General features: G+C 42.8%; 4 protein-coding genes across 4 annotated transcripts in view; 3 read left to right on the top strand and 1 right to left on the bottom strand.

Moving 5' to 3' along the window:
• The window catches only part of LOC143767340 (uncharacterized), a 254994-nt gene that overhangs the window by 16112 nt on the left and 226503 nt on the right, over positions 1-12379 (top strand). The window lies entirely within an intron of this gene.
• The window catches only part of LOC143767338 (uncharacterized), a 149485-nt gene that overhangs the window by 16316 nt on the left and 120790 nt on the right, over positions 1-12379 (top strand). Inside the window, exons 2-6 of the mRNA XM_077255572.1 lie at positions 9864-10013; positions 10143-10322; positions 10403-10526; positions 10610-10707; positions 10904-10994. Of these exons, the coding sequence (XP_077111687.1) occupies positions 9864-10013; positions 10143-10322; positions 10403-10526; positions 10610-10707; positions 10904-10994 (643 nt within the window). The remainder of the gene's footprint in view (positions 1-9863; positions 10014-10142; positions 10323-10402; positions 10527-10609; positions 10708-10903; positions 10995-12379) is intronic.
• LOC143767410 (uncharacterized) overlaps positions 1-12379 on the bottom strand; it is a 599249-nt gene that overhangs the window by 487183 nt on the left and 99687 nt on the right. The window lies entirely within an intron of this gene.
• The window catches only part of LOC143767342 (uncharacterized), a 258579-nt gene that overhangs the window by 216738 nt on the left and 29462 nt on the right, over positions 1-12379 (top strand). The window lies entirely within an intron of this gene.

Here is a 12379-nt window from a genome sequence, read left to right as displayed (position 1 = left end):
ATAGTGACTGGATCGGGGGTTTCATCTGTTATGTCATTCAGAGATTTAGATAGAAACCCCAAAGTAAGTGCTCAGTGTAGAGCGCCAGATAAATGTGATCCTAAACATTATGTAAAATGTTCCCAATAAAAGCTTCCACTCAATCCACAAAAAAAGCAAGTCCTCACTCAGGTCCGTCATCTGTTAATGGAAATATAGGGGGCTTCCACAATACTGCTGGTACAAAGGCTCTTGAAAAGCGTTATGGCTACTCATCCCCCTAAAATAAATTCTGTGCTCCCAAATTCAAATGCTCCCCTCCCTTCTGAGCCCCACAGTGTACCTAAACCACATATATCATCCACATGTTTAGCAATTCTGTAGTGATGAGAGCCTGCCAAATTTATGGGTGCATGTATGGGAAGCACAGGCTGGGCATAACGTACTGGTGAGTACAACGTACTGGTCACTACAGCATACTAGTCATTACAACGGCAGTTTGCATTTTTCACTCGGCAACATCCACTGCTGCCTGTTTCTGGAAAACACTTATGTAGTCAAAATCATCACTACACTTGCTGATAAATTCCTAAAGGGGTGTAATTTCCAAACTGGGGTCACTTGGGGGGGGGGGGGATTCTGCTTCTCTGGCATTTAGGGGCTCTTTATATAGTCTGGAAACTATTCTATAATAATTTGTTCCCCAAGAATCAAATAGCGCTCCGTCCCTCCAGAGTTTTGCTGTGTGGCTAAGCAGTACTGTACGGCTACATATGGGGTATTGCCAAGTTCAAAAGAAATTGTGTAACACATTTTGGCACCATTTTTACTCATTTACCAGTATGAAAATGTAAAATCTGGGGCTAAAACATTTTTTTTGTGGTAAAAATGTAATTATTTTTTCTTCACTGCCCAATGGTATCAAATTCAGTGACACAAGTCAATATGATCACTGTACCCCTAGATGAACTCATTGAGAGGTGTAGTCAAATAAATAAGGCAGGTGTTGTGAATTCTGTTGTGGGTTCTACTCTTAGGCTCCCTCCGGTGGTTATAAGTGGTAGTGCTGCTGTTTGTCCTTCACAACAGTCATCAGCTGCTTCCACTTTGGACGGGGCTATTTAGTCTGGCTCCTTCCTTTATTGAGTGCCAGTTGTCCATTTTTTTCTAGGGATCCACATCTCTGCTTGGTTTCTCCTTCTGGATTGTCCAAATCATCAAAGATAAGTCCTGGCTCTGTTTTTTCAGTCCACATGCGGTGGACTTAATAGTTCTGTGAATTGCTATGTTTTTTTCTTGTCCAGCTTTGTCTGTGTTAAGATTTACTCAGCCAAGTTGGAAGCTCTGGAGTCAGAGTTACCCTCCATGCCTTTAGTTAGGTGTGGAGATTTTTGTATTCTCTGTGGTGGATTTTGTAGTATTTTTTATACTGACCGCACAGTACTCTTTCCTGTCTTTTCTTTCTAGATAGCGTGGCCTCCTTTGCTAAATTCTGTTTTCAGTTTGCGTTTGTAATTTCCCTCTCCTCTCACAGTCAATATTTGTGAGGGGCTGCCTTTCCTTTGGGAATTTTCTCTGAGGCAAGATGGTATTCCTGTTTCTTCCTTTAGTTGTAATTAGTCCTCCGGCCGTGACGAGGTGTCTAGGGAGTGACAGGAACATCCCACGGCTACTTCTAGTTGATGTGTTAAGTTCAGGGTCTGCGGTCAGTATAGAGGCCACCTACTCCAGAGCTCGTCCATGCTGCTCCTAGGCCACAAGTTCATAACAGTACAACTGGCCAACAATGAGTTAACCGCATCTCAAAAGAAGGGAAAGAAAGTGCTGAGCCATTTTTTTTTCTGTACTCTGTTGTGTTTTTTTTTCCCTCTTCACTTCTGGGTGGCTCAGGAGTTAGGCGTTGACATGGTTGTTCAGGGACTTGCTTCTCGGGTGGATCAACTTGCTGCTAGAGTACAGGGTATTTCTGATTATATCGTGCAGACTCCTGTTTTAGAGCCTAGAATTCCTACCCCCGATCTGTTCTTCGGGGACAAGTCCAAATTTTTGAGCTTTAAAAATAACTGTAAACTGTTTTTTGCTCTTAAGCCCCGTTCCTCTGGTGATCCCATCCAGCAGGTAAAAATTGTCATTTCTCTGTTGCGTGGTGACCCGCAGGATTGGGCATTTTCCCTGGAATGTGGGAATCCGGCCTTGCTTAATGTAGACACCTTTTGTCAGGCGCTTTGGTTATTGTATGATGAACCTAACTCTGTAGAGCATGCTGAGAAAACACTTTTGGCCCTGTGTCAGGGTCAAGAAGCGGCAGAGTCATATTGCCAGAAATTCAGAAAATGGTCTGTGCTTACTAAGTGGAATGAGGATGCTTTGGCGGCAATTTTCAGAAAGGGTCTTTCTGAATCTGTTAAAGATGTTATGGTGGGGTTCCCCACGCCTGCAGGTCTGAGTGATTCTATGTCTCTGGCCATTCAAATTGATCGGCGCTTGCGTGAGCGCAGAGTTGTGCACACTATGGCGTTGTCTTCCGAGCGGAGTCCTGAGCCTATGCAGTGTGATAGGATTGTGTCTAGAGCGGAACGCCAAGGATTCAGACGTCAGAATAGGTTGTGCATTTACTGCGGCGATTCTGCTCATGTTATTTCTGACTGCCCTAAGCGTGCCAAGAGAATCGCTAATTCCGTTACTATCAGTACTGTACAACCTAAATTTCTGTTATCTGTGACCCTGATCTGCTCATTATCGTCATTCTCTGTCATGGCATTTGTGGATTCAGGCGCCGCTTTAAATTTAATGGACTTAGAATTTGCCAGACGTTGTGGTTTTTCCTTACAGCCTTTGCGGAGTCCTATCCCTTTGAGGGGGATTGATGCTACACCATTGGCTAAAAATAAACCTCAGTTTTGGACACAGTTAACCATGTGCATGGCGCCAGCCCATCAGGAAGATTGTCGCTTCCTGGTGTTACATAATTTGCATGATGCTGTTGTGCTGGGGTTTCCATGGTTACAGGTACATAATCCGGTGTTGGATTGGAAATCTATGTCTGTGACTAGTTGGGGTTGTCAGGGGGTTCACGATGACGTTCCTCTGATGTCAATTTCCTCCTCCCCCTCTTCTGAAATTCCTGAGTTTCTGTCAGATTTTCAGGATGTTTTCGATGAGCCCAAGTCCAGTTCCCTTCCACCGCATAGGGACTGTGATTGTGCTATTGATTTGATTCCAGGCTGTAAGTTTCCTAAGGGCCGACTTTTCAACCTGTCTGTGCCTGAACATGCCGCCATGCGGAGCTATGTAAGGGAGTCTTTGGAGTAGGGGCATATTCGGCCATCTTCTTCTCCATTAGGAGCAGGGTTTTTTTTGTTGCCAAGAAGGATGGCTCCTTGAGACCCTGTATTGATTATCGCCTCTTGAATAAGATCACGGTCAAATTCCAATACCCTTTGCCTTTGCTTTCTGATTTGTTTGCCAGAATTAAGGGGGCTAGTTGGTTTACTAAGATTGACCTTCGAGGGGCATGTAATCTGGTTTGTATTAAGCAGCGTGACGAATGGAAAACTGTGTTTAATACGCCCGAGGGCCATTTTGAGTATCTTGTGATGCCATTCGGACTCTCTAATGCCCCATCTGTGTTTCAGTCCTTCATGCATGATATTTTTCGGAATTATCTTGATAAATTCATGATTGTATATTTGGATGATATTTTGATTTTTTCAGATGATTGGGAGTCTCATGTGAAACAAGTTAGGATGGTATTTCAGGTCCTTCGTGACAATGCCTTGTTTGTGAAGGGGTCTAAGTGCCTCTTTGGTGTACAGAAGGTTTCTTTTTTGGGCTTCATTTTTTCTCCATCATCTATAGAAATGGATCCGGCTAAGGTTCAGGCCATTCATGATTGGATCCAGCCCACATCCGTGAAGAGCCTTCAGAAATTTTTGGGCTTTGCTAATTTTTATCGCCGTTTCATTGCCAACTTCTCCAGTGTGGTTAAACCCCTGACCGATTTGACGAGGAAGGGCGCCGATGTAGCTAATTGGTCCTCTGAGGCCGTTTCTGCCTTTCAGGAGCTTAAGCGCCGATTTACTTCTGCCCCTGTGTTGCATCAGCCGGATGTTTCTCTTCCTTTTCAGGTTGAGGTTGACGCTTCTGAGATTGGGGCAGGGGGCGTTTTGTCTCAGAGGAATTCTGATGGTTCCTTGATGAAACCGTGTGCCTTCTTTTCTCGAAAGTTTTCGCCTGTGGAACGCAATTATGATGTCGGCAATCGTGAGTTGTTGGCTATGAAGTGGGCATTTGAGGAGTGGCGACATTGGCTTGAGGGGGCCAAGCACTGTATTGTGGTCTTGACCGATCATAAGAATCTGATTTACCTCGAGTCTGCCAAACGGCTGAATCCTAGACAGGCCCGATGGTCCCTGTTTTTCTCCCGTTTTGATTTTGTTGTCTCGTATCTTCCAGGTTCTAAGAATGTTAAGGCTGATGCCCTCTCTAGGAGTTTCTTGCCTGATTCCCCTGGGATTCTTGAGCCGGTTGGTATTCTTAAGGAGGGGGTGATTCTTTCTGCCATCTCCCCTGATTTGCGACGGGCTCTTCAGGAGTTTCAGGCTGATAAACCTGATCGCTGTCCAGCGGGGAAATTGTTTGTTCCTGACAGATGGACTAGTAAAGTGATTTCTGAGGTTCACTGTTCTGTGTTGGCTGGCCATCCTGGGATTTTTGGTACCAGAGATTTGGTTAGTAGGTCCTTTTGGTGGCCTTCTTTGTCACGGGATGTGCGTTCTTTTGTGCAGTCCTGTGGGACTTGTGCGCGGGCCAAACCTTGCTGCTCCCGCGCCAGTGGGTTGCTTTTGCATTTGCCGGTCCCTGAGAGGCCTTGGACGCATATTTCTATGGATTTTATTTCGGGTCTTCCTGTTTCCCAGAGGATGTCTGTTATCTGGGTTGTCTGTGACCGGTTTTCTAAGATGGTTCATTTGGTACCTTTGCCTAAGTTGCCTTCCTCTTCTGAGTTGGTTCCGTTGTTTTTTCAGCATGTGGTTCGTTTGCATGGCATTCCGGAGAATATTGTGTCCGATAGAGGTTCCCAGTTTGTTTCTAGGTTTTGGCGGTCCTTTTGTGCTAAGCTAGGCATTGATTTGTCTTTTTCTTCCGCATTTCATCCTCAGACAAACGGCCAAACCGAGCGAACTAACCAGACTTTGGAAACTTATTTGAGATGCTTTGTGTCTGCCGATCAGGATGATTGGGTGGCTTTCTTGCCATTGGCCGAGTTTGCCCTTAATAATCGGGCTAGTTCTGCTACCTTGGTGTCACCATTCTTTTGTAATTCTGGGTTTCATCCTCGTTTTTCTTCAGGGCAGGTTGAGTCTTCTGATTGTCCTGGGGTGGACTCTGTGGTTGACAGGTTGCAGCAGATTTGGGCTCATGTTGTGGACAATTTGGTGTTGTCTCAGGAGGAGGCTCAGCGTTTTGCCAACCGTCGTCGGCGTGTGGGTTCCCGGCTTCGGGTTGGGGATTTGGTCTGGTTGTCTTCTCGTCATGTTCCTATGAAGGTTTCTTCCCCGAAGTTCAAGCCTCGGTTTATTGGTCCTTATAGGATTTCTGAGATTATCAATCCAGTGTCTTTTCGTTTGGCCCTTCCAGCCTCTTTTTCCATCCATAATGTTTTTCATAGATCTTTGTTGCGGAAATATGTGGTGCCCGTGGTTCCCTCTGTTGATCCTCCTGCCCCGGTGTTGATTGATGGGGAGTTGGAGTATGTTGTGGAGAAGATCTTGGATTCTCGTTTTTCCAGACGGAGGCTTCAGTATCTTGTCAAGTGGAAGGGTTATGGCCAGGAGGATAATTCTTGGGTTGTTGCCTCCGATGTTCATGCTGACGATTTGGTTCGTGCCTTCCATTTGGCTCGTCCGGATCGGCCTGGGGGCTCTGGTGAGGGTTCGGTGACCCCTCCTCAAGGGGGGGGGGGGTACTGTTGTGAATTCTGTTGTGGGTTCTGCTCTTAGGGTCCCTCCGGTGGTTATAAGTGGTAGTGCTGCTGTTTGTCCTCCACAACAGTCATCAGCTGCTTCCACTTTGGACGGGGCTATTTAGTCTGGCTCCTTCCTTTGAGTGCCAGTTGTCCATTGTTTTCTAGGGATCCACATCTCTGCTTGGTTTCTCCTTCTGGATTGTCCAAATCATCAAAGATAAGTCCTGGCTCTGTTTTTGCAGTCCACATGCGGTGGACTTAATAGTTCTGTGAATTGCTATGTTTTTTCTTGTCCAGCTTTGTCTGTGTTAAGATTTACTCAGCCAAGTTGGAAGCTCTGGAGTCAGAGTTACCCTCCATGCCTTTAGTTATGTGTGGAGATTTTTGTATTCTCTGTGGTGGATTTTGTAGTATTTTTTATACTGACCGCACAGTACTCTTTCCTGTCTTTTCTTTCTAGGTAGCGTGGCCTCCTTTGCTAAATTCTGTTTTCAGTCTGCGTTTGTAATTTCCCTCTCCTCTCACAGTCATTATTTGTGGGGGGCTGCCTTTCCTTTGGGAATTTTCTCTGAGGCAAGATAGTATTCCTGTTTCTTCCTTTAGGTGTAATTAGTCCTCCGGCCGTGAAGAGGTGTCTAGGGAGTGACAGGAACATCCCACGGCTACTTCTAGTTGATGTGTTAAGTTCAGGGTCTGCGGTCAGTATAGAGGCCACCTACTCCAGAGCTCGTCCATGCTGCTCCTAGGCCACCAGTTCATAACAGGCAGGACTCTGTAGCGCCATAGCTTGCAAACATGAAATATGAAAATTGAATTGCCTTACCGTACTAGAAATATGAAAAGTTGAGAAAGCTTAGCTCATAAATTGGCCATTTCATGTGTACCTGGTTGTCATGGCAAGGCGTTTATTGTTACCAGGACCTAACAATGCCAATCCTCTCTTAGAATAAAGTCTTCATCCGTATGGGAAATTGTGAATCCTCTCTAAAATCTATATCTCTGTGGAGGGGTAGGGTCCTTCTGTGATTAAAAACTCCCGTCTATGTTTGGATGTGACGGTCAGTTTTTTAGTTTTTTTGAAATTTGTATTCATTAGCCTTCTGACTGAGCACTCTGCCTCTTAGCCTCAGGTGTTTTTAATCACAGCAGGACCCTACCCCTCCACAGAGATATAGATTTTAGTCTGAGAGGACTCACAGGTTCTCATACAGATGAAGACTTTATTCTAAGGGAGGATTGGCATTGTTAGGTCCTGGTATCGAGAAACGCCTTAATGTGGCTACCAGATACATATGAATTGGCCAATTTATGCGCTAAGCTTTCTCAATTTTTCATATTTCTAGTGCAGTAATGCAATTTAATTTTCTTGCTTGAAAGCTATGGCGCTACAGAGTGCTGCCTTATTTATTTTATTCATTGAGAGGTGTAGTTTGTAAAATGGGGTCATTTACGGGGGTTTCTGCTGTTCTGGCACCTCAGGGGCTCTGCCAATGTGACATGGCCCCCTCAAACCAATGCAGCCAAATCTGCACTGTAATATGGCGCTCCTTCCCTTTCATGCCCTGCTGTGCTCCCAGACAGTAGTTTTCCACCACATACTGGGTATTGGCATACTCAGGAGAAATTGCACAACAAACGTTAGGATCCATTTTTTCTTGCTACCATTGTGAAAATAAAAAAGTGGGGGCTAAAATAGCATTTTTGTGGTAAAAATAATTTTTATATATTGACGGCTCAATACTATAAAATTCTGTGAAGCCCCTGGAGATTCAAGGTGCTTACCAGACATCTAGATAAATTCCCTAAGGGGTCTACTTTCCAAAATGGTGTCACATGTTGGGGGTTTCCACTGTTTAGGCACATCAGGGGCTCTCCAAACGCGACATGGCAACCGCTAATTATTCCAACATATTTTACATCGAAAAACTCAAATGGCGCTCCTTCCCTTCCGGGTCCGGCCGTGTGCCCAAACAGTAGATTTCCATACATATGGGATATTGGCATGCTCAGGAGTAATTGCAAAACAAAATGTATGGTCCATTTTCTCCTGTTACCCTTGCGAATGTAAAAAAAAATGAGGTCTTAAGGAAAATTTTTGTGAAAGAAAAGTAAATGTTTATTTTTTTCCTTCCACATTCCATTCATTCCTGTAAAGCACCTGAAAGGTTAATAACCTTCTTGAATGTGGTTTTGAGTACCTTGAGGGGTGCAGTATTTAGAATTGGTGTCACATGTGGGTATTTTCTGTCATATTAACATCCCAAACTCACTTCAGTTGTGAGATGGTCCCTATAAAAAATGGTTATTAAATTTTGTTGGAAAAATGAGAAATCGCTGGTCAACTTTTAATCCTTATAATTTCCTAACAAAAAAATGTTTAAAAAATTGTGCTGATGTAAAGTAGACATGTGGGAAATGTTATTAAGTAACTATGTTGTGCAATATGACTCTCTGATCGACTCTCTGATTTAAGTGCATAAAAATAAAAATTTGGAAAATTGCTAAATTTTCAAAATTTTTGCCAAATTTCCATTTTTTTAACAAATAAACACAAGTCATATCAAGGAAATTTTAACACTATTATAAAGTACAATATGTCACAAGAAAACATTCTCAGAATCACCGGGATCCATTGAAGCGTTCTAGAGTTATGACCTCATAAAGTGACAGTGGTCAGAATTGAAAAAATTGGCCTGGTCACAAAGGCAAAAACAGGCTCAGGTGCGAAAGGGTTAACTACCAAACTATGAGCGTTGTGTAAAATAATTTTTTGAGCCCCATCATTGCATCCATAGTCTAATATTAGATGGCTATGCACGCCACTTGAATGCAGCAGCCACTTGGACATTGTCATTGTTATTGGTACTTGATTCTACTTAGATTTTTGCTAGACTTGATAAAAAGCGTTTATACCGTAATTGCCCACTTGCGGGCCCCCAAAAAAGGGATAAGGTTTTGACTTCTAGTTTAGAGGTCATTACTTCTTCACATTCAAAATAGTACAGCAGTTTTGCCTCCCTAAGTAAAAGTATAGTTTTTTCATAAGCTGTAAAAATGCAACATCTTCCATTTGCACTGCCTATCTACAGTATGTATAACAGCAATGCATGCATCTGCACCTCCCAAAATGGAAAATTTTTGACCGTACTATTTAGGTAGTCTACAAAGTATGATACTACAGTAGGTTGTTAAATATGGTGTTAGTTACCTCTGCTTACCATCCGTTTTTCCGTAGCCAGATAGGTCGTTTGGACATTTAAAAAGGCTGTGTTTGCATTATAGAGCTCAAAACGTGTTCAACTGACTCCAAGTGGAATACACAGAGTTCTATGAATATTTTCCAGGGAATTTGACGCTTTTTATTTGCATGAATTTATTCACAAACCAAAATTTTAAACAAAATTCAGCAAAGCCAGCAAATTCCGATTTCAGATGATAGAAGCTGTTTCCACTTGGAAAACATTTTTAGGGTATGTGCACACATAGGTGGGGTGTCTGTGGATTTTTCCGCAACTGTTTTTGTAAATCCGCAGGTAAACCACACTGCGGTTTACCTGCGGATTTACTGCGGAATTACCGCGGATTTACTGCTGTTTTTGTGCGGATTCCACCTGTGGTTTTACACATGAGGATTCCTATGATGGAGCAGGTGTAAACCGCAGCGGAATCCGCACAAAGAATTGACATGCTGCGGATTAAGCAACGCTGTGTTTCCGCGCTTTTTTTTCCACCACATGTGCGGATTTTGTTTTCCATAGGTTTACATGGTACTGTGCACATACCCTTAGTAACCACACATTGATTACTCTTAAGTATTGGTAGTAACATCTACATGTAATATCTCCTCATATGTTTCCCCTTTATTATCACCAAGTAACTCCTTGATGTTGCATTAGCTCATCTTCTTTCCATTCAGGTCCCTACAATATTAGATCCTCTCAGTAGAAATTTTCTACATAAGAGAATTTTCCTGATTGACCGGTCAAGGATGGATTGGGACAGAGACAAGATGGCAGAGAGGATATTACACCTCACCCTAGAGATTCTCTTCCGGCTTACTGGAGAGGTGAGAGATTCTGATGACGTCACATTACATCATTCTTATCTATGGGAATAACAGATGGACAGAACTGGAGAGGTGAGGACTCTGGAAATATCTGTAGGGAGATTTATAAATGTGTCTCTTCATAACCAGGATTATACAGTAGTGAAGAAGATCCCTAGTGAACCCGGTCAGGCCTCTGTGTCTGAAGGATGGGGAAGACCTCTGAGCCCAATCACGGGGCCTCCACCTCATCCCCTGATACATGAGGATGTCAATGACCAGAAGATCCTAGAACTAGCCTACAAGATGATTGAGCTGCTGACTGAAGAGGTGATATTGCTGGGAATTTTGGGAAATTAATTTACTGCTATGTAGGGATCGGTGGATGACGATATCATTTTATGTGTTAGGTTCCTATAAGATGTCAGGATGTCACCGTCTACTTTTCCATGGAGGAGTGGAAGTATTTAGAAGCACACAAAGATCTGTACAAGGAAGTCATGATGGAGGTTCCCCAGCCTCTCATATCACCAGGTAATAGACAGGACTAAATACACATGGCCCATAATTATCTGTATGGAAACAATTATTTCAGTCCCTGTATGTGTTTCCTCCAGTTCTATCCAGTAGAACGACAACACCAGAGAGATGTCCACATCCTGTTCTTCTGCAGAACTGTAAACTGGAAAATCCCAATGTTCCTCAGGATAATCAGGTAGATAGAGAGGTGTCATGTGATGTCCCCTATGATGTGTAGACGGCTGTGAAGGTCTTGTGTTCAGTCTTTTTTTTATCCACCAGTATTATATGTTTTATACTTGTGTAATGAGAATGGTGGAGATGGCAGGATTAGAGGTGATTGTGAATGTGACTTTTCCATCTGTCTGTGACTTTCACAATATTTGTTTCAGGTTAAAGATCTGAACCACATTAATACTATAGAGACATATGCAAGAAGATATTTTCACCGTAAAGAGGAGATTCCTACAAATGATGATTCAGGTGAGTAGTAACCACTAAATTTAGAGACGTCACAGACTCTGCATTCATATAAAAGCCATTTTTTCTCAATAGGATGTATAAAACCCAGCTACACTGAAGAGCAAAAGGGTAACAATGTTTTGAACGTTTGACTTTCAGGCTCCTTATCTCACTTTCCAATACTGCTTTGAACTTGAGACTTCCATCATTTTATGGACAATCATACGTAATATCATACGTAAAGTTGACTTTAGCATATGATTAATTATACAGATTCTTGTTATGTCACTGTTTTGCTCCTGGTGGGTGAAAAATCTTTTTCTTCTGTTAAACTACAAAATGCAACTTGTTCTCACATTCACTAATAGCTCAGTGTGTTATTGGGTTGATTCCCAAAACAAAGATTTTCCAAGAGAGTAAGCATCATTCAGCTCATTATGTGAGTGCAATGATAGTTGGAAACATAGAAAATTAAGTCCGTCCATCCATTCAAAAGCCAAGAGGTGGACGTCCAGGCAAAATATTGTAGTCAACAAGTTGGATCATCACAAGATCTAACAGTTCTGGCTCAACAAACACAGCAGTGAGGATGGCTCATATGCTTTGTAATAGCGTGATCACAGACGTTCATGCAAGCACCGTGCGACGCATGTTACACAAGTCTGTAATGGTGGTTCGAGAAAAAAAAAAAAGCCTCGACTTCAATGTCAGTATAAGAAGTAGTATAGGAAGAAAAAACAGCTTACCACACCGTGCAATGTGAAGTCCTGGTTCGATATGTTCCTGGAAGGTGCTAATCCAGCCGCTGATTGCGGCAACGTAGAACAGGAGGGGAAGATGAAGCTCAGCACAAACTTCCAGTAAATAAACCGAAACTTAGTTCACTTAATACATTTTTTATTTTTAAGTTTGCAAATAAGTACAAAAAGTGCACAGTAGAAGATTGGAAACGAGTGATTTGGAGTGATGAGACGAAAGTCAATAGATTAGGTTCTGATGGGTGCAAATGGGTTTGGAAGAAACAAGGGAAAAAGAGGCTAATGGATCAAGAAATTGAAAGAACTGTCAAGTTCAGTGGAGGAAGTCTGATGATATGAGGTTGTTTCACAGTCTAAGGTGTTGGTTACTTGACCTGAATCAATGGTGGGCTCAATGCTGAGCTATAAGTGAGTATCCTACAAGGCGAGTTACTTCGTACATTCGAGTACTATGGGTATTAATAAGAGGACATAGTGTTCCAGCAGGACAACAACCCAAAACATACTTCGAGATTACCAAATAAGTTATTCAGTGACAATGGAGTAGAGGTGCCCCAGACCTCAACCAAATTGAACACTTATGGGTAGCGATGAAGGAAAAGCAGTATATACATACCTAAGTGAGTCGAAGAGTATGCACCAACTTTG

Source organism: Ranitomeya variabilis, chromosome 4 (genome assembly GCF_051348905.1).
Source record: "Ranitomeya variabilis isolate aRanVar5 chromosome 4, aRanVar5.hap1, whole genome shotgun sequence".
Taxonomy (NCBI): domain Eukaryota; kingdom Metazoa; phylum Chordata; class Amphibia; order Anura; family Dendrobatidae; genus Ranitomeya; species Ranitomeya variabilis.
This window is presented reverse-complemented; position numbering and strand designations above follow the sequence as displayed.